This window comes from Lactuca saligna, chromosome 1, assembly GCF_052625555.1.
Source record: "Lactuca saligna cultivar CGN05327 chromosome 1, ASM5262555v1, whole genome shotgun sequence".
NCBI lineage: Eukaryota > Viridiplantae > Streptophyta > Magnoliopsida > Asterales > Asteraceae > Lactuca > Lactuca saligna.
Window position 1 is genome coordinate 15,375,928 of NC_136417.1, and position 25,754 is coordinate 15,401,681.

At 33.9% G+C, this 25,754-nt stretch overlaps 3 protein-coding genes across 3 annotated transcripts; 2 read left to right on the forward strand and 1 right to left on the reverse strand.

Moving 5' to 3' along the window:
• The first annotated feature begins 13,154 nt into the window (after window positions 1-13,154).
• LOC145017196 (metalloendopeptidase / zinc ion binding protein) lies at window positions 13,155-18,575 on the forward strand. The gene is made up of 17 exons (XM_078975292.1): window positions 13,155-13,716; window positions 14,229-14,588; window positions 14,675-14,815; window positions 14,915-15,047; window positions 15,145-15,258; window positions 15,474-15,547; window positions 15,650-15,724; window positions 15,815-15,907; window positions 16,008-16,068; window positions 16,156-16,488; window positions 16,586-16,712; window positions 16,821-16,920; window positions 17,034-17,103; window positions 17,202-17,354; window positions 17,436-17,531; window positions 17,611-17,930; window positions 18,028-18,575. Exons 1-17 carry the CDS (start codon window positions 13,624-13,626, stop codon window positions 18,211-18,213), a joined length of 2,529 nt encoding a protein of 842 aa, XP_078831418.1. The 5' UTR covers window positions 13,155-13,623; the 3' UTR covers window positions 18,214-18,575.
• A 1,388-nt stretch (window positions 18,576-19,963) lies between these two features.
• Window positions 19,964-22,473, reverse strand: LOC145048388 (putative 1-acyl-sn-glycerol-3-phosphate acyltransferase 5). Its single transcript, XM_078996857.1, has 3 exons — window positions 21,882-22,473; window positions 21,629-21,759; window positions 19,964-20,512 (listed from the first exon to the last, which is right to left on the reverse strand). The coding sequence occupies exons 1-3, from the start codon at window positions 22,457-22,459 to the stop codon at window positions 20,070-20,072; spliced, it is 1,152 nt and encodes a 383-aa protein (XP_078852983.1). The 5' UTR covers window positions 22,460-22,473; the 3' UTR covers window positions 19,964-20,069.
• A 1,551-nt stretch (window positions 22,474-24,024) lies between these two features.
• Window positions 24,025-25,533, forward strand: LOC145017299 (uncharacterized). The gene is made up of 2 exons (XM_078975379.1): window positions 24,025-24,225; window positions 24,664-25,533. Exon 2 carries the CDS (start codon window positions 24,690-24,692, stop codon window positions 25,374-25,376), a length of 687 nt encoding a protein of 228 aa, XP_078831505.1. The 5' UTR covers window positions 24,025-24,225; window positions 24,664-24,689; the 3' UTR covers window positions 25,377-25,533.
• The last annotated feature ends 221 nt before the right edge of the window (window positions 25,534-25,754 follow it).

The window sequence follows — 25,754 nt, forward strand, 5'->3', positions numbered from 1 at the left end:
CATCAAAACACAGTGCTCAACACAGCAAGCCATAATCCTATTAGTTCCTTAGTAACCTTGAGATTCCTCCTGAATCTCATATGTATACTATGGTTTTAGTAATACAGGCCCATACTACCTTCCACACCTACCCGTAGTCGATTCAGAATTCATCCCAAGGTCCTAAGTCACTGCTCTAGACCATTCCTAGATGTTATAACACCTACTTCTCCTATGAGCTACAAATAACTTCCTAGGTACTCTTCCTAGGATCATCCTCATTGTCGCACCAATGGTTGCTTTTGTTCATGCTTGTTGTACACAATACGGGGTCAGATAGCTTGTAGAATAATTGAATCTGCCATAATACCACAACCAAAAAAGGAACATGTAAGGCTAAGTAAATCATTCTGAGACTATTTAATCCCGACCATATACAACTAATCAACATGCACGTAGTAATCACATAATTAAGTAACATATAGCAAACAATTCTATATATCATAAGGCATTACCGAAATTAGGCACTTCTATCCAACGGTCCATATAAGAACCCTGGATTATCTATTATCATGCTTTTCTAACAATTCATATATCGGTAAGTTCAAATTCAACATAAAAATGTTAGCCTATATATTATTAGCCCACTTGTTTATGGGTCCTTTTATCTTTAGCCCATTAGGGTTTTGTCTAGCTAGTATTTATATTCCGCTTTATTCTTTGTAGTCTTTATGCTTTCATTAAGAACCCTTGTAATTTCTATTTATTATAATAATATGATAATATTATCATGGTATCAGAGCCGAGGTTTGATACGTTGTTAGAAGTCCTTGCAACAGTCATCTCTAGCAGTCGATTCGTTGTTGATTTGTTGATTCGTTGATTCATTGTTGCTCGTTGTTGTTGTTGATTCGTTGTCCGATTGATTGCTTTTGCTGGTTTGTTACTCCTTTCATTCTCAGATTGCTATATTGTTATAGTGGTTATAATAATTATCAACATGACTGGAAAAGATGATTCTCTTCAGTCAATCAGTACTCATCTAGATGGAAAGAATTATACGTATTGGAGTTACATTATGAAGAACTTCCCTTGTGGGAAGAATATGTGGGGCTATGTCACTAGGACTAAAGCCAAACCCTCAGTGCCTTAAATTGAGAATTTTGATTTGTTGCTTGATGCTTGGGAGATAGGTAACTCCAAGGTCGTTACTTGGATTAATAACTATGTTACTAAGTCCATTGGTATGCAGTTGGATAAATATAATACAACAAAGGAAGTTTAGAATCACTTGGAGAGACTATATACTCAGTCCAACTTTACTAAAAAATATCAGTTAGAATATGATATACGTGCCCTTCAACAAAATAACTAGAGTATTCAAGATTTTTATGTTGCTATGTCTGATCTGTGGGATCAATTGGCTCTTAATGAATCTAAAGAGTTAAAAGATTTTGAGCCTTACATTGTGAGGAGGGAAGAACAATGCTTGGTCCAGTTCTTGATGGCCTTGCGTTCTGATTTTGAAGGTCTACGTGGAACAATTCTTCATCATTCACCTCTTCCATCAGTTGATTATGTTGTCCATGATTTAATTGCAGAAGAGACTTGTATCAAGTCTCATGCGAATAAAAGGTTTAAACCAACCTCTATTTCTACTCCTGCTCTTACTGTGCTTGTTGTTTCCTCTAATCAGTCTCAACAAACTTCAAGGGTTGCTTATGATGAGTGTGCATTCTGCAAACAAAAAAATCATTGGAAAGCTCAGTGTCCATTGTTAGTTAACAAGGGTAAATTTGGTCAACCTTAGTCGGGACAACAAAATAGGTCTGGTCAACAGAAGTCTCAGCCACGTTCCTCTGGTACTCCTCCAAGGACCCCTCGTCTTCCATAGTTTGTTGATGTTGCTATACCACTAGTTGGTACAGATTATGTTAGAAACATGCCACCATCTACATTGGATCCCAATGTGTTTGAGAGTTTCAGACAATATCTGACCTCTAATCCCACTTCTATGTATGCATCTATGTCTCACTCTGTTCCTACTTCATGTGGTACATCAGGTATTCCCTCATCTTTGTGGATTTTAGATTCTGGTGCAACTCATCATATGACTCTTCATTTTTCATCATTTACTTCTTTGTCATAAGTGTCATATATTTATGTTAAGTCTGCTAGTGATACATCTATGCTAGTTGAGGGTTTTGGGTATGTCTCTATTTCTCATATCACTCTCGCTGATGTTTATTACATTCCCAAACTCACTTTGAATCTTGCCTCAGCCAGTCAATTATGTAAGTCTGGTAACTGGGTGTTCTTTTTTGATTCTATATGTGTTATACAGGATCAACACACCTAGAAGATAATTGGGATTGGCCGTAGGGTGGGGAACTGTATGTCATGGAGGTTCTCAATGTATCTGTTGTTGCTGCCTCTAGCATTGATTTATCTTCTTTCCATTTGAGTCCTTTGTCGTCTGAGTTTTATCTTTGGCATTTTTGTTTGGGACATGTGTTTGTATCATGTTTGAGTTTTTTTAGCATCTATTGATGTTTTGGGTCATTTAGACATTTGTCATATTTCTGATTGTAGTGGTTGTAAACTGAAAAAATTCTCTACTTTACCTTTCAATAAAAGTATGTCTTGTTCTACTGCTCCTTTTTACATTATTCATTCTGATGTATGGGGTCCTACACTAGTATCCACAAAGGGTGGGTCAACCTATTATGTATATTTTATAGATGATGATACTCGATATATATATGGGTTTATCTTATGAAACGCATATTTGATTTGTTTAATATTTACAGTAATTTTAGAGCTCTTGTTAAAACTCAACATTCGGCTGTGATTAAGTGCTTCAGGTGTGACTTAAGGGGTGAATATACAACTAATGATTTTACTTAGTTACTCGCTTCTGATGTTATTATACACCAGTCCTCGTGTACTGACATGCCTCAACAAAACGGTGTGGCAGAACGAAAACACTGTCATATTGTTGAGACTGCCCGCACATTGCTTCTGTCTGTGCAGGTCCCTAGTGCCTTTTTGGGATAAACAATCCTAACTGATATGTATGTGATTAATCATATCCCTACTTCATTGAATTCAGGAATATCTCCTTTTGAGAAGCTATATGGCCGTCTACTAGACTACTCTTCATTACGAGTTTTTGGATGTACTTGTTTTGTTCTTCGTCCTCATGTTGAGAGGAACAAGTTAGGGTCGAAATCTGCTATTTGTGTATTTTTGGGGTATGGTATTTGATAGAAAGGATACGTTGCTATGATCCCGTGAGTCAGAAGTTATATGTTTCCTGGCATGTCACCTTTTTGGAACATATTCCTTTCTACTCGATTCCTGTTACAACCCACAATGTAACGAAAGCTGATTTTCTGCATATTGATCCTTTTAATGAAGAGACAGAGGCTCGAGACCCATCTACGCCACCTGATTCTTTAGCTCATGACACACCCACTTCTTCAGAGAGTGTAGTGACATAAGAACATAGTTTGACATGCGGAAATAAAGATTACACAATGAACATGGTGATTTGGGTGTTCAAGAAATGTATAGAATATGTACGTTGTTACAAAAAGGGATCTAGATCTAGTGTACATAAATAACACACACTTACACACTCACTTTTACATCCCTCAAGCATGCCTCTACAAGTGGTATGAACCCACCATATATATATATATATATATATATATATATATATATATATATATATATATATATATATATATATGTGTATACATGTCTCTCTCACTCTCTAGCTTTCATTAGTCTAAAGGCTAATGCACCACATGCAAGCGGGTCTACAAAAGTCAAACCATTTACAAAGTCATACATGGAAAACTTTGCACCCAACATTCTCCCCCTCAAAGTTAGGAATGGATGACCCACTTCAAAGCTTCCAAAATCGAGCAACTACACGATCTGAGCCTCAAAGGTGACATATGTCGAAACGAACTTCAATCTTCAATTCTTCTATGATTCTTCAATTTGGGCTCTAGGATGTGAGACCATACAAACCGAGCATCAATGAATGATTAAGAGCTTCTCAAACTCTAAATAATCACCCTAAAGTTGAGCATAAAAACACACCCTAAAAATCATCAATAATTCCAAACCCATTTCGAAAATAAATCATTTCCGAACTTTCAATTGCATCATTTCGATAGCTTAAAAAATTCAAGGTCACTTCGGTCTTCAAATTCGCGTAATATGAAAAATTCAAGTTCGAATTTCCATATAAATTTCTCCCTCTTTTTATAATCGAAATTTGATTATAAAACCTCCAAGGAAAGAGAACATACTTTGTTTGGAATTTTCGTGTCAAAACTCTCCCTTAACATGTGGCATAAACTTTGTGCTTTAATTCGGAAAACCCAAAAAATATTCAATTTTTAGCTTCGTTTACGGACCACCTTTGACAAAATTTCTCAAAAATGGATAGAAATTATCAATTTCAAAATTTTGCAGTGACCCGGTGCGCCCAAAACAACAAAATATGCAACACACTCCCCCTTTTTCAAAGTTGGGTAGAAAGTGTCAATGTGCACAAACTGCAAGGGATTGAAATGCATTTTCTTCAAATTCTCAGCAAAAATAGCCCTTTTTCAAATTTTGGTATGAACCGCCAAATGTTCGAAACCTCAGGGACTAATTTCGAAAGATATGCCTTTTGTTCCCCAAACATACGAAGAATACCCCAAAAAGTCGAAGTTGCCAAAAATTCAAAAAGCTAGGGATTGTATACGAAACTTTTCATTTGCCTTCAAAATATACGAAAGGTATGTCAACTTTCGAATGTTTATAAAAAGTGTTGAACATTCGAAAGTTAAGGGACCATATTCGAAACTTATAATTTTCCTTCTTCCCTTCGAACAAAATCTCAATACCCTTCGTATGTTTTACACAACCATGACCATTACCCTTCGTACATCAACTCCATTCGAACATCAAACCCATCTGTTCTTTTGACCATCATTATCAAATATGAACCTTCCACACCAAGAATCACTTATTCGAACCCAAATATTCCAAATCTTCGTTCTTACAGTTCTTTTCCAATTTATAACATTCGAATCGAAAAATCAAGCATCAGTCTTTGAAATCCCGATTTCCAGTTTCATTTGATTCGTGCCCTTTTCCAGTCTCATACAATCCTTCGAAACTCAATACTGACCATCGACATTAAGAAATCGACCCCAAAAACAAGTCAGCACACAAGATCTATTCCTTCATCCATTGAAATCGAATCATTCCCTTTTTCCAAAACGAATTCAACATCAATCAATTCGATTTTCAAAACTCGTTCAAGAGGCAAACAGAAACAAACTTAAGTGTTCGTCATCAAGACATTTGATCTAAACTCAACATTCAAAATCAAAGTAAACTCACAGTACATCAATTCACATAAAAACCCATCGTTTCCCAATAATCAAATCAAGTTTTCAAGCATCGATCAAAATTGACATCTCTATTCCAAATATTGACTTCGATTCCTTAACTGCTAAACTCAATTTCCATAAATCAATACTCAATCATCAAGCTTCATCAATGAAAACTTAATTTTGACTTTATATGAATCTTTGACTTTTCAGATGACCAATCAACAAACACAAATTGAAAACTTTCTAGTTCAATTTCGGATCAAACAAGCTGTACAAATAGATCTTCATCACTTGTTCATCGTGTTTTTGATTATCGCTTTGGAATTTCATCACTGAATCAAATCAAAGATCCAATTTTCGATTTCTGAACAGTAACTTAATCATAATCGATTTTGAGATTGAACCTTTTATATAAAATCGATTCCTAAGTTGATATTAATCGATACTTCAAATAGATTAGTTAAGAAATCACGAAACGAAACTGGAACTCAAAGACTCGCAGATCTATACGAGACACAAGAAGACATGAAATGTACAACTTGTTTAAGCATATGACAAAAGGAAACGTCAATCAATTAGCAACTCAAGTTAAATGGATTTATCAATTCATTAAGCTGGAATTATGAAATCAGATCAAAACAACTGTATGGGCTCAAATTGATGAACCCTAAAGGATTCGAAGATTGGGCTCTTTGGACATATTTTAATTTTGGGTAAGATATATGGATTCATGAATAGTGAAAAGTAAATGCTTGTTTTGGGTCCAAAATTTGATTCAAATATATATTAACAATTTGAGATTCGAATCAAACACATGAATATTAGATTGGATCGGGATTTGATCAATGAAAAGTTATTGGATCATAACAAATGGATATTTCAAAGAATTTGATCAAACGAGTTAAATGATCACAAATAAAAAACGCAACGCACAATTTAATGAAATTAAGAGAGATTATAGAGAGAGACTCACCAAAAATTGCTTCAATTGTGACAAAAGTTGCCAAACCGATAATCGTTCTTCAAAAATCACTTTGATCATTGAAGACCCACTCTGATACCAATCGTAGTGACATAAGAAAATGGTTTGGCATGCAGAATTAAAGATTGCACAATGAACATGGTGATTTGGGTGTTCAAGAGATGTATAGAATATGTATGGTGTTACAAAAGGGATGTAGATCTAGTCTATATAAATAACACACACTTACACACTCACTTTTACATCCCTTAAGCACACCTCTAAAAGTGGTATGAACCCACCTTATATAAAGGTGTTTACATGTCTCTCTCTCACTCTCTAACTCTCATTAGTCTAAAGGCTAATGCACCACATGCAAGTGGGTCTATAAAAGTTAAACCATTTACAAAGTCATACATGGAAAACTTTGTACCCAACAGAGAGTTCCTCGACTGCCCCTGTTCCTAACACCGCTCCTCTGATTGTTGAAATCGAGGATTCACCTCCACCACCACCCCTCAGGAGATCTACTCGTCCTGTCAAGTCCACCAAGCTTCCAGATTTTAGTTACTCTACATATTCAGGACCATTTGCTTCATTTATAGCGAGTATCCATCATTTTTCTGAACCTGAATCATATAAAGAAGTTGTTTTAGATCCTCTTTGGCAAAATGTTATGGCTAAGGAACTCACTGCTCTTCATCAGACTCATACATGGGATTTGGTTTCCCTTCCTCCTGGGAAACATACAATAGGTTGTCATTAGGTGTACAAGATAAAAACAATAGTTGATGGGTCTGCTGAGCGGTACAAGGCTAGACTTGTAGCAAAAGGGTATTCTCGAATGTATGGTTTGACTACGAGGAGACATTTGCCCCAATTGCAAGGATGACGACAATCCATACTATGATTGCAGCTGCATCCATTCGACAGTGGAATATCTATCAAATGGATGTCAAGAATGTTTTTATGAATGGTGACCTCCATGAAGAGGTTTATATGGCTCTTCCCCCAGGAATTCAGCACCGGCCGGGTGAGGTTTATCGGCTTCGCAAAGCTTTGTATGGTCTCAAGCAAGCCCCTCATGCTTGGTATGAGAAATTCGCCACAGTGATTACCTCTCTTGGATTTGTCCAGAGTAATCACGATTATGCTTTTGTTTGTTATATACTCAAGTGCAGGATGGATTCTTCTGTCCTTATATGTGGATGACATGGTTATTATGGGTGATGACCATGGTGGTATTGAGTCTTTAAAGCATGATCTAGCTCATCAATTTGCTATGAAGGATTTGGGATTGCTGTGTTATTTCTTGGGTATTGAGGTAGCTCAATCTAAGAAAGGGTATCTTATTTCTCAGACTAAATATATATCTGACTTGTTTACACAGGCGGGCCTCAATGACAATCGTACCGTTGATACTCCTCTTCAAACCAATGCACGATACTTTCCTACTGATGGTGTTCCTTTGTTCGATTTGAACCTTTATCGTACTGTTGTGGGAAGTTGGGTCTATCTCACAGTTACTCGTCCATATATTGCTCATGTTGTTCATGTTGTCAGTCAGTTTGTTACCGCCCCTACCTCTGTTCATTGGGGAGTTGTTTTCTGTATTCTGAGATATCTTTGTGGCACTCAGTTTCATACTCTCTTGTTTCCCTCGATGTCTTCTCTTAAGTTACGTGCCTATAGTGATGCTGATTGGGATGGTGATTGCCATGATCGTAAGTCCCCCACTGGATTTTGCATATTTCTTGGAGAGTCCCTCATTTCATGGAAGAGCAACAAATAGGAGGTTGTCTCTAGATCTTCCACAGAGGCTGAATATCGTGCTATGGTTGTAACTACATGTGAGATTATCTAGTTACGGTGGCTGCTTGCGGATACGAGAGTTCATATTTCTTCACAATGCCCCCTTGTATTGTGATAACAAAAGTGCGCTACAAATCGCAAAGAATTCTATTTTTCATGAGCAGACGAAGCACATTGAGATTGATGGTCATTTTACCCGTCATCACCTGCAACTCGAGACCATATCGCTTCCGCTTGTTTCATCAACATTGCAGCATGTGGATATTTTTATGAAGGCTCTATCGGCTTCTCGGTTTCGGTTCTTATGTGACAAACTCTTAATGCTTATTGTTGTGGCATTGTGAGTTTGAGGGGAGATGTGTAGCCTATATGTTATTAGCCCACTTGTTTATAAGCCCTTTTGTCTTTAACTTATTAGGGTTTTGTCTAGCTAGTATTTATATGCCGCTTTATTCTTTGTAGTCTTTATGCTTCCATTGAGAACCCTTGTAATTTCTCTTTATTATAATCATGTGACAGTGTTATAAAAAACAATGGGTAGGGGTATTTTGGGAACCGCTCTCTTGTTCAGGCTTCGATTGATTGTACAAACTGCATTTTCTTGTAAAAACCAAGCCAACAATCAAACAAGAACACGACAAGATATCGAGCCTAAGTCGATAACCCAACCATTTTATAGTAAGTTCTTTTTTAAAAACGTTTTTGTGAAAATTCTTGGATCCTAGTTTGAGTTTGGATTCACACTAGTGTTCCTCCAATTCGCGCAAACAGGGCCTTGATACCAACTTGAAACATCCCATATTCATGACCATTTTTTTATAAAGGTAAAGCTTCCCAATTATAAATCCATTATAAGAAAAAACCATTTATTCCCAATTACATTTATTGAAAATCAGAGTATTTTAACGAACACAAAATCCTCAATGTTGTTGATGAGTGTGTACAGTTCTGCCTTTGCCTTCTCACAATCACTGATACAACCTGAAAACATAAACAACTAGGTAAGCACAAATCTTAGTGAGTTTTCCCCAAAATATCCTATACGATAAACATACAAGTATGCATAACGACCCACAATCATCATATTGGAATGCCCATGCCCAATCAGTCATCAGTCTGGAATGCCAAAATGCAACGGGTCCAATCAGTCACCGGACTGGAATACCCAGGGTTTGTTGGACTACTGCCTCAACCCAACAACTCTTTCCAAGCTTCCATGCCTACGACTTACATCTGACTGGCACTATGTATCTTGGCATACAATACAAAGCAGGACCGACTCAACCTACTACGACCATATGTCGACATATAAACAATTAAGGATGAAGTAGGCACATAATACATGAAAACATCAATCATACAACTCACTACCGCCTACTAGTCCTCTCATATCACACTGTCTTACTACTAGCTAACCTCCATTAAATGAGTAACCATAAGTAACCATATGTGAGATAGCCACCCGAACATATGATCTTACTCTAGAGCTACAACTAAACAAGGAACATGCAAGGAGGCCTAGATCAAGAGCTCTCAGGCTATCCTACATTACAACATACAAACCCTAAGACACTCCACTAGATGATAAGCATTCTACTAGCACTATAACCAACATACCATTACTACAACATCCTATCATATAAGGATATATACGCAGATCTAGCAGATCACTACAACACAACAACATCTTATATACCAGGATACAGATCTAACAAATCATCACAACATAACAACATCATATATACTGGGATACATAACCTAATGGGTCGAGATTGGTGTCTTCGACCCACAAGTATAGAGAGGAAAACTCACCTCACAGTCTGACGAAATAGCTGAACAACATGTTGCTCTGAATACCAACTTTACAGGTCACCTATACAACAAATAATGACCAGATCTCAAACCACAACTCAAAATACCTAAAATTCCCTTAAGTTAAACTTGGTCAACCCTTGATCAAAGGTCGAAGTCAAAAAGTCAAAGAAGTCAAACTGACTAAGTACGCTAAGCGTACTCAGTAACTACGCCCACCGTAGTGCATCCTTGACCAACACACGGGACCTTGACCAGGTACGCGCAACATACCCCTTGGTATGCTTAGCATACTATGTTTGGACACTCTCATTCTCATTAAGTGCTTATTCATTAAGGCTTTTCCATCCAAACTCAGATATAGACTAAAAACATCGACTTAATTCATAAAGTTTCCACTTTTATGACTTTTCATGGCTAGAAAAAGCTTAAAAAAGCTAAAAACCTAACTAATTAATCCATTAAGACATCATAACTCTTACATGGAAGGGATAAAAGGACCAAGATCACATTTTTATGGTTCCTAATAGCTCCATAATGGATAAAGTTTCCAACTTTATCAAATAGGATGGTCCAAACAACCAATATCCAGTCTTTAAGTCTCAAAGTGACCAACAATGCATCTTTCTCAACTTAATCCATTAAGTCCAAGTCTCCAACCTTCAGATATGAATCAATATGATGTTTAGATGGATAAAGTTTCCAACTTTATTCATAATAAGGTCACAAACTTTCAAGATCTAAACTTTATGCACTAAAGTGATCATAAGCTCATAACACCCAAAACTAGCTAGATGTAACACATGCATCATCAAGATTCAAGCTTTATACCTCAAAAAGAAAGATCAAGGTGAACAATTTCTAGATCTATAAGCTCCAATGCAACCAACACTTCTTCAATGGGCTCCTTCTTCTCAAAGATGCACCAAGAACACTCCAAAGCACCAATAACTCAAGGATCTCACAAATGGGGCTAGGGTTTCAAAATTAGGGTTAGAAAGGATGGATGCTGAAGGTAATAAGGGTTTGAAAAGATTTAAGGTCTTTAAATAGAGTCCAAGACCCAAATATTAGGGTTTTCATCAAGCTTACGTATACCAACCGTACTCCTAATATGCCCAGCGTACCAGGTTAAACCTTTGATCAGCCATGCCTAGTACGCTCAATGTACTAGCCTAAGCCCAAATATTAGGGTTTTCATCATCATTACCTCCTTTCATAAGGACTAAACTTTACCTCCTTAAGGATCAAAGCCTTGACACAATCGACTTCCGGCCCACGACCCATAAATGGCAGGAAACATAATGTTATAGACTTGATATTGGTTTGACATTGGGTAGCTTTTGTTAGCTGTTTCTATTGTTGAGGTTGCTGTTGAGTTCTGTTGTATAGCCATGTGAGTTTTCTCACTATACTACATGTTATAGTATATGTCCTTGTATGCTAGGATGTAGGTACTGTCAGGTTATGTTTGTCTGTGTAGAATGGTTAATTTGCTGTGTGATTTATTTGCTATATGATATGTTCGTATGTTTATCTAGGAGTTGATGATAAGATCAACTTCAGTGTTGTGAGTCTAGATACTCATGCCTGGGAGTTGATGATAAGACCAACTTAAGTGTTGTGAGTCTAGATACTCATATTTAGGAATTGATTACAATACCAACTTAAGTGTTGTGAGTCTAAATACTAGATGCTTGTTAGGCATACCGATCTTTGTGCAGAGAGCCTTGGTTGTATGCTTGTATATATATGGTATTTAGGGAACCCACTAAGCTTTGTTCTTATAGTTGTGGATTAAAAGTTTTTTAAATACTTCATCGGATCGTGGGAAGACAACACATCATCAATTCTATGATTTGAGATTTTGCGATGCTTATCATTATAACTCTGATTTTTTATTATGGTTTATGAACAAATGATTTTTTCTTGAATATAGTTATATGAAAATGATTGTTTATTCCAATTTAAAAATAAAATTTTATTCGGAAAACTAGGGCGTTACAATTAAAATCTAAACATATACAAAAAGATCATGCATTACGAAATTGACATCGAGGATTGAGAAAGATTCACATATTGCAAAACACCTTTACTCAACCTTAAACCAAAGTGTATTAACCTATGTACCACATGTACTAATGTTGAACAAAATATTGATCTAACTATGAATATATGCATTGCGAAATAGACAAAGCATCTATAGTAAATATTCAACAATTACAAAATAAATCTAAAACATAAAACAAATTCTATTTCATATATCCACTACACATGACATGCTTCAAATGAAATAATGCTATAAATCTAAAAATATACTGAAATCAAGCATTGCAAAAATTGAAATTCATATACCACCGAATGAAAAACCCAAAAAACATTTGATTTTACATACCCACTATATATAACATATATAGCATGTTCTGTCATTGTGTAAACAAATTAACCAAAATAATGACATACGTATTGCGGAATATATGTTCACCGATTATCAAAGATTCGAAAACTATATATAGCATGTTCTAAATTTTGTAAAAAAATCAACCAATATAATGACATACACATTGCGGAATATACGTTTATCGACTATCAAAGATTTGATGATTGTGAAATGTTCGAACAAACCTACGAAAAGAAAAACTCAATATTTAAGTTCAAAATAATCATAAACTTGATTTGATGCCATTTGTTGGAAAAATTGTTCTATCGACCTTTCAAAATCCATAAGAGATTTCAATACCAAATTACGAAATAATATGAAACATATGAGCAACATAACATTTAGAACTGGAAGACTATAATTGAGGCATTTCAAAATCACAATGCTCATAATTACAAAATAAATGTGTATTTTCATCTAATTATTAAAAGGAATACATTTGATTTTGTTTTGAAAGAGTAATTTTCTCTTAAATAACATAAATTGTAATCTAAATTAAGATTGTATATTAAATACCTTTTGTAGATATCTTTTCCAAAAGAACTATTCAAAGACATAGGATAGCAAATATATTGTAGGATCTACATAGATAAGATCACGCGTAATGACACTTTAATGTATAAATACAACAAATATATATACAAACCGTGTTGGATTACTTCTGCCAATTTGATAATAAATTAATAATTTATACACATATAATCATGACGAAATAAATTTATCAAAACGAAAAAAAGAAAAAAAAAATCTGCTCCACCCACACCCACACCCACACCCACTCGCCTTTTACCATCATCTCCATTTCTTCCTCCTCCTTAAAGAATCCTACACTCCTCTCTCTCATCGAAAACCCAACACACAGCTGCCCTTTATAAAGAACAACATTAACTCCTTAATTACGAAGACACTGTTTGATTTGGTCCAAAATCGATTGTTTCTACAAGCCGGCGACCGAAGAAGAAACAAGAATTAGTCCACTTTTTACAGCTCCGCGAATTTAACGCCATTCAGTCGTTGTGTAATATAGTATTTCGAGTTTGTTATGTTGTCTAAATCGTAAGAGCAGTTCATATCCGAAACCCATTTTGTTTCTTCGAGAATAATGCGAGAAAGATTGGGAGTTTTATTGACGGTGGGGTCGCCGATCTGGGAATCATTGTTAGCTGCGATTTGATGGTGCCGGTTACTTCGCCGGAGAAGATTCAACACATTTAATGGAGTTCAAGATTCGTTGTAGGAGTAATGGTAATAGTAGATGTGCTGTTTTTTCCAGACGAAAATGTTGGACTGAGCTATTACTTCTACAGGTAAAATCTCAATCATGTTTTTTCGTCTTTTGGAGTTAATTTGTCTTTTCAGTACTGTTATCAGTGGAAATTTTAGGGTTTTATTTATTTATCCAAATTTTTTGTATTCGAAAGATTGAAGCTTTCAAAATCTTCAATGGAACTGTTCACGCCCTTTCTCACCTCAGCAGTTTTTGGTTAAAAAAATCGAAGCTTTCATGGTCTTTAATTACTATTTTGTCTGTAATATACTCTTTTACTGTTTCAATTTAATTTTTCTTATGTTTGTACGACTACTTCTTTATAAACGAAAATTAGGGTTTGCTAAATCCGGTCATTAGAGTTTAAATTTGAGATGCTTCAAGTGAATTCATGATGGGCTATCGTCGTTGTACGCTTTAGAGATCTGGGTGTTTATCTAAATCAAAAAATAGAAAATTTACAGTTTTAGAAAATCCAAATTTCGTACTTCACATCCTTTTTATGTTTCTTTAAACTACAATAATTGATCGATTTTTTGTTGTACATCTCAGATTCTGCTACTCCTGGTATTTTTGGACATCATTCAAGCAAAATACAACGATAAAGAATTGCAGTGGAGAGAGCCAGAAACGGGTGCTGAAAATGTTGCATCACATTCTTGTATTCATGATGAAATAATTGAACAAAGAAGAAAGAAACCAGGAAACAAAGTTTATTCAGTCACTCCACAGGTTTATCAAGCTCCTGATACCTCAGAACCTCTTCACCACACAGGAAGGGCATTATTGGAAATTCAAAAAGTTTCAATTTTGCCCAAGAATGCAAAGCAACCTATCCGAATTTATTTAAACTATGATGCTGTGGGTCACTCACCTGCTAGAGACTGCAGAAAAGTTGGGGATATAGTGAAAGTGAGTTTAATCAAACAAGAATCTTGAAATTTATTCACTTTTTTTTTAATATAAATTTCTTGATTATTTTTTTTTTTTTCTTTCAGTTAGGTGAACCCCCTGCAGCTTCTAATTTGGGTACACCCTCTTGTAATCCTCAAAATGATCCACCAATTTATGGAGATTGCTGGTATAATTGCACTTCAGATGATATAGCAGGGGAGGATAAAAGGCATCGCCTTCGAAGGGTATTTTTCAAATTCACATTTTCCTTCTTGGGCTTTGTGTTGTTCGTATGTTATTATGGTAAGGGTATAATCGTCTTTTTCATATTTCATGTTGATCAGGCTTTAGGGCAGACAGCAGATTGGTTTAGAAGAGCTTTAGCTGTTGAGCCTGTAAGAGGAAACTTGCGGTTAAGTGGTTACTCTGCATGTGGTCAAGATGGTGGTGTTCAACTCCCTCGTGAATATGTTGAAGGTAAAACTTGGTCAAAGTTTCACATTTGACCAATCTTTCTCATGATTTAAAAAGATGACATTTTTTTTTTTTTTTTTTTTTTTTTAAATCTTGACAGAGGGTGTTGCGGATGCTGATTTAGTTCTTTTGGTGACCACAAGACCGACATCTGGCAATACACTGGCATGGGCCGTAGCATGTGAACGTGATCAATGGGGTCGTGCAATTGCAGGTAATACAAAGTGTTGTCTGAATAAATGATGTTTAAAAAAGTATACTCAAGAAAAAGACAAAAAAAAACTTGGGAAATGAAAGGAAAAAGTAAATAAGAGTGAAAAAGCATATAAAGTTATAACCCAATGGGTAAAGAGTCTCCTTTATTCTTTCTGTATTAAGTAAAAAAGAAACAACCATATATAGCTTACCAGATTAAGTCTGTTTGAACAGGGCATGTGAATGTTGCCCCTCGCCACTTGACCGCAGAAGCCGAAACACTACTTTCCGCTACACTCATACATGAAGTGAGTTTGGTTTCTTTTTATTATTATTATTTTTTTTTGTAGAAAATTTAAAAATATGTGAGCTTTTTATAAAAAGTGTTTCTAATAAGTTTGGATTTGCAGGTGATGCATGTTCTTGGATTCGACCCTCACGCCTTTACACATTTTAGAGACGAGAGAAAACGGAGGCGAACTCAGGTGAATTGTTAAATTCCAAAACTTTTTATATTTTTAAAATCCGAAACATGTTAAATTGATCATTGGTTTTCTCGTTCAAAATATTTTCAGGTTACCGAAACTGTAACGGATGAAAAACTTGGAAGGACAGTGACACGTGTCGTGCTCCCACGCGTTGTCATGCATTCACGCTATCATTACGGGGTACATTTCCCCCTTCTTTTACTTTTGTAAAAAAAAATATTTTTTTTTTGGGATAAATAAGTCAAATGAATGAACTATATAAAAAAACTTTTGTTGGCAGGCATTCTCCGAGAATTTCACCGGACTCGAGCTAGAAGATGGTGGAGGCCGTGGGACTTCAGGTATCTAAACAAGTGCTTAACCCATTAAGCTCATTAACTCAAAAAGAAACATCATTTCTGATTTCCCTAACTTTTTGTCTGAATCAGGATCTCATTGGGAAAAGAGACTTCTGATGAACGAGATCATGACTGGTTCAGTTGATACAAGATCAGTAGTTTCAAAAATGACATTGGCTCTATTAGAAGATAGTGGTTGGTATGAAGCAAATTACAGCATGGCAGATCATCTTGATTGGGGACATAACCAAGGAACCGAGTTTTTAACTTCCCCTTGTAACCTATGGAACGGGCCCTACCATTGCAACACAACACAGTTAACAGGGTGTACATATAACCGTGAAGCTGAGGGTTATTGCCCAATTGTAAATTATAGTGGTGATCTTCCTCTGTGGGCCCGTTATTTTCCTCAACCTAACAAAGGTGAGTAATTAATGAGTATTATCATAACAAGTGTTTTTACTTTTTATAAAGTTAAAAATGATTTTGACTTTTTTTTTTTTATGATTATTGATGACAGGTGGGCAGTCGTCATTGGCTGATTATTGCACTTATTTTGTAGCTTATTCTGATGGTTCGTGTATAGACACTAATAGTGCAAGGGAGCCTGATAGAATGTTGGGTGAAGTGCGTGGAAGTAACTCAAGGTAACGTTATAATGTTATATAATAATAATTGGGTAGAATTTTTTTTTTTAATTATAATGTTTTATAAGGAAAAATTTATGATTATAATTTAATTTCTATTTTGTGAAGGTGTATGGCTTCTTCGTTAGTGAGGAATGGATTTGTAAGAGGCTCTATGACACAAGGAAACGGTTGTTATCAACGAAGATGTACAAATAACACATTAGAGGTGCTTAAAGAATAACTTAAAAATCTTTTATTTTTCTGGATAAATGATAAGAATAAACAATATGTTAAATAAGTTTCTTCTATTGAAATCCATAAATCGATGTCTGTTTTCAGGTTGCTGTTGATGGCATTTGGAGAACTTGTCCTGAAGCTGGTGGACCCATTCAGTTTCCTGGTTTTAATGGTAATTTTTTTTGTTATTCATATAATATGATTATTGACATAATTTTTCTGTGATTTAGACCTTTTATTTAGCACAATAGTGTATTTTTTTTTTTGTAGGTGAACTTATCTGCCCGGCATATCATGAACTCTGTAGCATAAACCCTATTTTGACATCCGGGCAGTGCCTGAATTCATGTAACTCCAATGGTGACTGCATTGATGGAAAATGTCACTGTTTTATCGGGTTCAATGGCCATGATTGTAGCAAACGTAACATTTTATTTTCCCTTTTTAAACCTTTTAATTTTAAAATTTTTTATTTCTTTATATAAAACAAATGTACTTTTTCAGGATCCTGCCCAACCAATTGTAGTGGAAACGGGAAGTGCCTGAAAAACGGTATTTGCGAATGCAAAAACGGATACACTGGGATCGATTGCTCAACCGGTGAGTTTCTGTTCAATTAAAGGGACTGTTTTGAACATTTTAAAGATGAGGGACTTGAAATGAAAATTTTATTATGCAGCTGTTTGTGATGAACAATGTAGTCTTCATGGTGGGGTGTGTGACAACGGTGTTTGCGAATTCCGATGTTCCGATTACGCGGGTTACACATGTAGAAACACTTCAAAGGTTCTAGAAAGTCTGTCGATTTGTAAAGATGTGTTGATAAATGATGCAGAAGGGCAACATTGTGCACCAAGTGAATCCAGCATATTGCAGCAGCTTGAAGAAGTGGTGGTGATGCCAAATTATCATCGATTGTATCCAACCGGTGCTAGAAAAATTCTTAATATTTTTCGAGGGAGAAACTGCGATAAAGCTGCTAAAAGATTAGCTTGTTGGGTAAGCGTGTTATTTCTTATAAACGAGGGACCATTTGTGAAAAATGTTAGGACTTTGACTGGGTTTCTGTATTAAGTCGTTCTTTCTGTATTTACAGATATCAATACAGAAATGTGAAAAAGACGGTGATAACAGATTGAGAGTGTGTCATTCGGCATGCCAAGCGTATAATTTGGCGTGTGGGGCGTCGTTGGATTGCTCGGATCAAACTCTTTTTAGTGATGAAGGTGAAGGTGAAGGATTGTGTACGGGTTGGGGTGAAGAAATGGATTCATGGTTTTGAAGTAAAATCTTTTGTGTTAATGATATTGATTCCTTTTAAGGGAGGGATCTTTGTAAATCATAGGCAGTGTTAATTTTTTTTTTTTTTTTTTTTTTTTTTTTTTTTTTAACCCGAGGTTAATTGTGTTTTCGGGAGGTTTACTTTTAACTGTATAATTGTAGGGAAATGTCATGGCACGAAGTGTTGATGGCTTTAGATTTAGGGGTTTGTTTTTTTTTTTTTTTTTCTCTAACCCAAGAATTATTTGGATTTTTTGGGGTGGGGGTCCTTTTTATTGATGAAATCCTTTTGGAAGAAGAGGAATGTATGGATTAAAAGGAAAGATAAAAAAGAAATGCAAGGTTATGAAGATTTGTTGACTAGTGTTTATGTTGCTTATTATATATAAATTCAAAACATCAATTTTTGACCAAACCATATTAACAGAGTTTAATAATTTAGTCTTAGATGTGATAGAATTTAATTTGTTAGTAACTTAAAGGCATTGGGAATAATTCATTTTCTCAAAAACAATATTAACATTTTAAAAGTTGAAAAACGTTATCTTGTTGTATACTTTATCTTTTTGTAATCCTCATTATTTGTACTTGTTCTCTCTAAATATTCTGAAAGTTCACCAAAGTCCCTCGAGTCTTATTATAATATTGGACCATAATGGTGGTATCTTTTGTTATTTTTAGGTTTCATATCGGCACAATGGTTTTTTATATTTGTAGTTTTGGTCCTTATAGTTTTTGGGTTTCAAACATATACTTTTTGGGTTTTACACTTTGACTACATGAGTCTTGACTTTCATATATTTATAAGTTTGCTCCCTACACTTTCATGGTTACGAATCTTCGGTCTCCTCAAAGCGGAGATAGTACTTTACTAGTTTTTGTCCATATTCATAATAGAGTGATTCTATAGATTTCAATTTTTTATTGGTTGGTCCTATGAGTCTCAACTTGTATAAAATGGAAAAAGTATATAATATATAAAAAAAATCTTGTAAACAAGTTTTAAAAGATTTTAAAATATCTGTAAATAAGTTGAAAAAGGTTGTAAAAAAGTCATAATTTTTTATATAAAAAGTTGTACAAAAAGTCATACAAATACAAATTTTTGGACAAAGTTGTAGATTTTTTTTTGTTCGTATTACAAAATTTAAAGTTTGGATCAAATTTGTAATATCAAATAAAAATCGTCCAAAAATATAAAGTTGAAAAATGACTTGTAGGTGATAATAGAAAAATCAATACTTTTTTTATTCATTAAAATATGTAGGTTGACAACTTGCCAAATGCCAATAGTTAATTCCCAAAAAATGGTGTGCATAGTAGATATCTTGATGATGAAAGTGTGTATTCTTTTACGAATAAAATTGTTTCTTTGTAAGTGTTGATAGATGATTGTAATAAAAACAATTTATATAAGGGTTTGACTTTTTCCGGTTTTTGTTATAAAAAAGTACCAAGTATAAATATAGTGTTTGAAAACACGAAATTTGTTTCTTTTGACCATTTCGATTTCAATAAGCTGTCAATTTCAATCAAATCAAGATTACATATTTCATTAGACGTCTTATGTAATACATTTAATTTCTATAATTTAAAAGATTTAAAACCCACGAAATAAAAAATTGAATTTATTTGTATACACCAATTTTTTTCGGTACATAACAATATATATTTTAAAATATGGTATTGTACAAATCTATAAAACATAAATTATTATATACAAAAAAAATTATTTTGTACGAATCACTATCCAATAAAAAAGAACTATAAAAATCGAATCGACTAAAAGCAGTTGAATTCACCAACCAAAAACAATATATAAGTTTTAACATGTAAAAACTTAATTGATGGATTTCCTTAAATCAACTTCTTTCCATATGCAAACAATTTCACATATTCACTAACCGGAGAAGGACGAAAGCCAGAAGTCGTAGCAAAAGTAAGGTATGCACATGTTACACCAATGTATATTTTGAACCAAAATGATGAGAAAAATGTAAGATATGTAAACAAACAAGTAGTCCCTATAACAATTATGCAATTTATCACACATTTTATTGTTGAGAGCTCTTGTTCGGTTCCTTCGTTTTCAAAATGACCACGTGTAATGAAATCGGATAGTAATTGGTCTTTGAGTTGAAATGACTGTAATAGCCATGCATTGGACTCCTTTTGTGAAGTCGGGATATCGTCTAGGGGGATGCGTCGGACATGGATATGAACTTCAGATGGTTCTACTCCAAAAACGTTGTCCAAGAAGGTGGGACACCGGTTTTTGTACGCTATCGTCACGTCATATACTGAAATTATAATAAGAATGTGAGAACACAATATATATATATATATATATATATATATATATATATATATATATATATATATATATATATATATATATATAGAGAGAGAGAGAGAGAGAGAGGGTTAGGTTCATGTGAGACGGCCTAATTTTGTGAGACCGTGAGACGTATTTTTTTATTTTTTTATTTTTTTTTAATTTTTTTAGTTAATTCAAGTTCCGAAAATAATATTTAAAAAAAGAATTTTTTGATTTTTCCATTTATTTTGCATTTTAAAATTATTTTTAGAATATGTATAGTATAATATTCTATTTAGAATATTTCACGTATTTTTAAAAAAAAATAGATTTTTATTTTTATTTTTTTTAGTCAGTTCAAGTTCCGAAAATAATATTTAAAAAAAGAATTTTTTGATTTTTCCATTTATTTTGAATTTTAAAATTATTTTTTAGAATATATCAGTGTAATATTCTATTTAGAATATTTCACGTATTTTTAAAAAAAAAAACGGATTTTTTTATTTATTTTATTTATTTATTTTTTATTTTTTTTTGTTAATTCAAGTTCCGAAAATAATATTTAAAAAAAGAATTTTTTGATTTTTCCATTTATTTTGCATTTTAAAATTATTTTTTAGAATATGTCAGTGTAATATTATATTTAGAATATTTCACGTATTTTTCAAAAAAAAAAAAACGGATTTTTTTATTTTATTTATTTATTTATCTTTTTTGTTAATTCAAGTTCCGAAAATAATATTTAAAAAAAGAATTTTTGGATTTTTCCATTTATTTTGCATTTTAAAATTATTTTTAGATTTGGTCTCACGGTCTCACAAAATTAGAATGGTCTCAAATGAACTTGAACATATATATATATATATATATATATATATATATATATATATATATATATATATATATATATATATATATAATGATAGTATTTGCAAGAGAAAGTAGATCAAAATTTTATTAGCCAATTGGGAAAAGGTCGCAATTTGGAAGATATATATGTTAGTGATAACCAAATGAATAATAAGCATTGATGATATAAATTATGGACTTTATGAGATATGTATAAGGTATTTTATAAAAGTTATAGAGAATGTAGAACCTGCATCCAAAGACCCCCTCAAGATTTCCAAACAAGCATGAAAACCTCTTGTTTTAGGAAGCAACACATTCTTGAGAATAGGCAACCCATTTTCAGCAGCAAATTTTTGGCTTTTTGTGCATTTTTGCTCTCTGTTTATCAAATAGAAAACATAGTAATTCAAATACGTATAAATATAACTTTACATGCTTTAAACTATGCAATAATAATAATAAAAAAAAAACAAAAAGGATATCTAATATATATGCATTACGTGAAATCAGTTCCTTCGGGAAAAACAGCAAGCCACAATGGATCTGAATGATTTGTAAAAGTTGACAACATCTTTTGCATGTTACTTTCATCAACTTCCCATTTTCTTTCAACTGAAATATACTCCAAAATATGCAATGCCCAACCAAATAAAGGTAATTTCAACAAGCTGCTTTTAAGTACATATCTGATGCAACTTATGGATCCCTTTCTCAATGCAAGATCCCAAAGATACATCCAATCAACTTCCGTTTTGTGGTTAGCAATAACAAGAACACGTTCCTTTTCTGGAACAGTTTCTCCAGAGAAAACAACTTTAGTTTTGTTGATCTTTTCAAATAAGAATGGCCATAAAGATAGCCAAATCCCATAAAAGAAAGACAATGCCTTTCTGCTATAATGTATGCTGAAAAATCGGGGAAAAACTGCAGCAGGAGTGCCTAAAAAAACGATAAATACAAAGGCAGTCGAAAGATAAACAGCCAAGCATACAAAACCCCTTATGGCCCTTTGAAAAGTCAAATGATAGTTCTTTAATCCACCATCGGAGTCTGCGTTTGAAGTCTTACACGCATCCATTTATTTTGCAACTCTTGGTGATGTAATAAAGGCGCTTTTGCTGTTAAATAGATGAAAGTAGACTCACGATATACATGCTTTCCTTGAAATTGGCAAAAGAATTAGTGGATGTTTGTTAAAGAAACAAGAAGCAATGCATGGAGAAACATATCACACCAATAAAGCCTGGAAATATTATTAGTTATTATAGTCTAAAGTATGTTCACTTATTAAATAACAATTATATTTGAAGTACACGAATTTAGACATATATGCATGCCCTCTTATTTCTTACATTTGATTCTTTCATTTTGTAAAAAAAATTAATAACATAAAACACCCTATATATTGGGTTTTTCTATGAATCAAACCTCAACTTTTTTACTCTCTAAAAAGACCTTGTATTATTTATTTCATTTCAATTTGATTTATTTTTTCAAAATAGCTCTCATAAAACATCTAGACCACAAATGCAAGTATTACATGATGGACCATAAATCTATCTCAAACAAAACTAATTTAATCCAAACTACCTGATTTAAAAAAATCAAGGTTGTCAAGATCGGGATCCTACCTAGGATCGATTTTGGGTTTGCAAGATCGGGATCGAGATCCTAAGATCCCACAAAATAGAATATAATTTTAATTTATAATATTTAATCATGAAAACTATTTCAAACATTTAGTTTTTCATTCAAAAGTTATAAAAACTTCAAAATATTAGTCATAAGTCACAATAAAAAATGATAAATGGTAGATTGGTAAAAGATAAAATGCATAAAGTGGTAAAAAAAATTCATTTGCAAAAAAAAAAAAGAAAAAAAAAAAATCAAAGGAAGGTAGGATCGGATCGGATCTCGATCCTACGATCTTACGATCTTACCTGCGATCCTACCCCAAATACGATCCTTTTACGATCCGGATCGTTTTTCATACCTAGAATCGTAGGATCGTACGATCCTACGATCAGGATCGCGATTTTGACAACTAGGAAAAAAATGATAGTCAAAGGCGTGTTTGACAAAGAATGTTTGGGATCTTCTAGCTTTTAAGTTTTTGACAAAACGTTCGATTTATACAAAAAACTTTGTTTGGTAGTACATATTTTTAGTTTTTAATCTAAATAAAACGTTCCAAATCTAGCTTTTAAAATCAATTTCCATACATACCCTTAAATATATATATTTATAATTTTATATAGTTATCATTTATAAACAATTTGTCATTTTATGTAATTTTACATATTTTAAAAGTTTCGGCTGTTTTTCCAAACACTCATATAACAAATAAAAGATACAACTTTCAGTTACCAACCATCCGTTATCCAGCTAATTTTGCCAAATACGTTCAAATTGATAAATACTAAAAAATAACTCAATTTTCAATACTTTCCGACATTACGTGGTCTTTTTTTTTTATTTTTTTATTTTTTTATTGTGATTATAACAGTTTTTATTTTATGACATTAAATTCTATTTATTAAATCAAATGAGAATATTAGATTACATGATCTGTAGTTGGGTTAAGCCCAAATCCAAAAACAGATAGGCCGATCCAGTAGCTAAGCACTGCAGCGAACATTGCATGACACGAGAATCTTCCAGAGATTTCAACAAACCAAACTCTATCAGATTCAACGATTTTAAAATGCTAAACAGGAACGAAGTCTTTAACAACCATCGCATGCAACTTGGAATCTTCCTCCGATTCTACACCTCAAGCAACGAATATTGATTTCAGGGTGCATCGCGTTCTCTGGTCGCTGTATTTCTCCGAAGATCTATACGGTGAGTTATTTCCCCGATCCTCTGTAGTTTTATGATCTTTTCCTGATCTTGATTGATGTTTGTGTTGTTTCTTCCACGAATCGAACCAATTTTTCATAAATTCACCTTCTTGTTTAGTTTTTCCGAATTCGTAATAAGTAATGAACCATTTTTGATTGAATTTTCTGCTCCCGAAACCCTAGAAGGTCCAAGTTATGTTTGATTGATGTTTGATGTACTTTAGGGTTTTACTTTTTCATGTAGTTTAATCGATCAGCTGGATTTTGATTTATCGTTGCAATTGTTGGATCGACGATGTAAAAAAGTTTAGCTACTTCGATTTGGTTGTCTGCAAGCCTATGTTACCATTAACGCTTCATGAGTTCTTATGATATTTTGTTTAGCTTTCTTCTTTCTTTTTGTTTAGTGTTTGATAATTAATCGGTGGGCTTACTACAGGAAATTGAGCATTTGTTTTGAGAGAGATGTCTACTGGGTTTGGGGAAGTGCCAAACAGGTCACCCCAATCCCCATCTTGTTCAAACCCTAACAATGGCGATCCAGGAAACTTTGAATGCAACATATGCTTTGATTTAGCTCAAGATCCTATCGTGACTTTATGTGGTCACCTCTTTTGCTGGCCATGCCTTTACAAATGGCTTCACATTCATTCACATTCACAAGAATGCCCAGTTTGTAAAGCCCTAATTCAAGAAGAAAAGCTAGTACCGTTATATGGAAGAGGCAAAAACTCAACAGACCCAAGGTCAAAATCAGTTCCAGGTGTCGAGATTCCACATCGGCCGCCAGGTCAGCGACCGGAAACCGCCCCTCCACCGGACAGAAACGCATTCCCTCAACATGGGTTTGGATTAATGGGTGGTTTTGGGCCTGCAATGACTGCAAGTTTTGGAAACTTCACTTTCTCATTTGGTGGTTTGATTCCATCTTTTTTTAATGTTCAAATGCATGCTTTTACTGGTCCTCAGATGTATGGAAATGGTGGTGGTGTTCATGGTTTTAACTATGGCGGCCATCATCATCATCATCATCATAATCATGCACATGGTGGCCATCAGCAGAGAGGTCACCATCATGAAACAGGTTTTTCTGCAGCTTCACCAATTCTGATAATTGGTCTTCTTTTTCTGTTGGCTCTTCTTTGGTACTGAGGTAAATTTTAATATGAGAATTGAGAAGTATATCATTTGTTTTTTTTTTTTTCTTTATTTGATTATGGTATATGTAGCTGTTTGTAAAGGTTTGCTTTTAGACCATTATTTGTACTTTGAACAGTGTTTGATCATGAGGATGTTTTTTTGGATTAAACTTACTAGTGTACTTCTATGTCCCCCTATCTTGTTATAGGGTTAAAGTAATAATTTGACCTATTAAAAAAGGGGATTGAAGGGCTTATTGACTTTTTAAAAAGTCAAAAAGTCTAAAAAGTGTTTGCGAATGGATAAGTGATTTTAGAAATAGCTTTTCAAAACACTCAAAAATGAGTTTTTGAAAATTTACATGTTTCTTATCTTTCAAATGCTTACAAC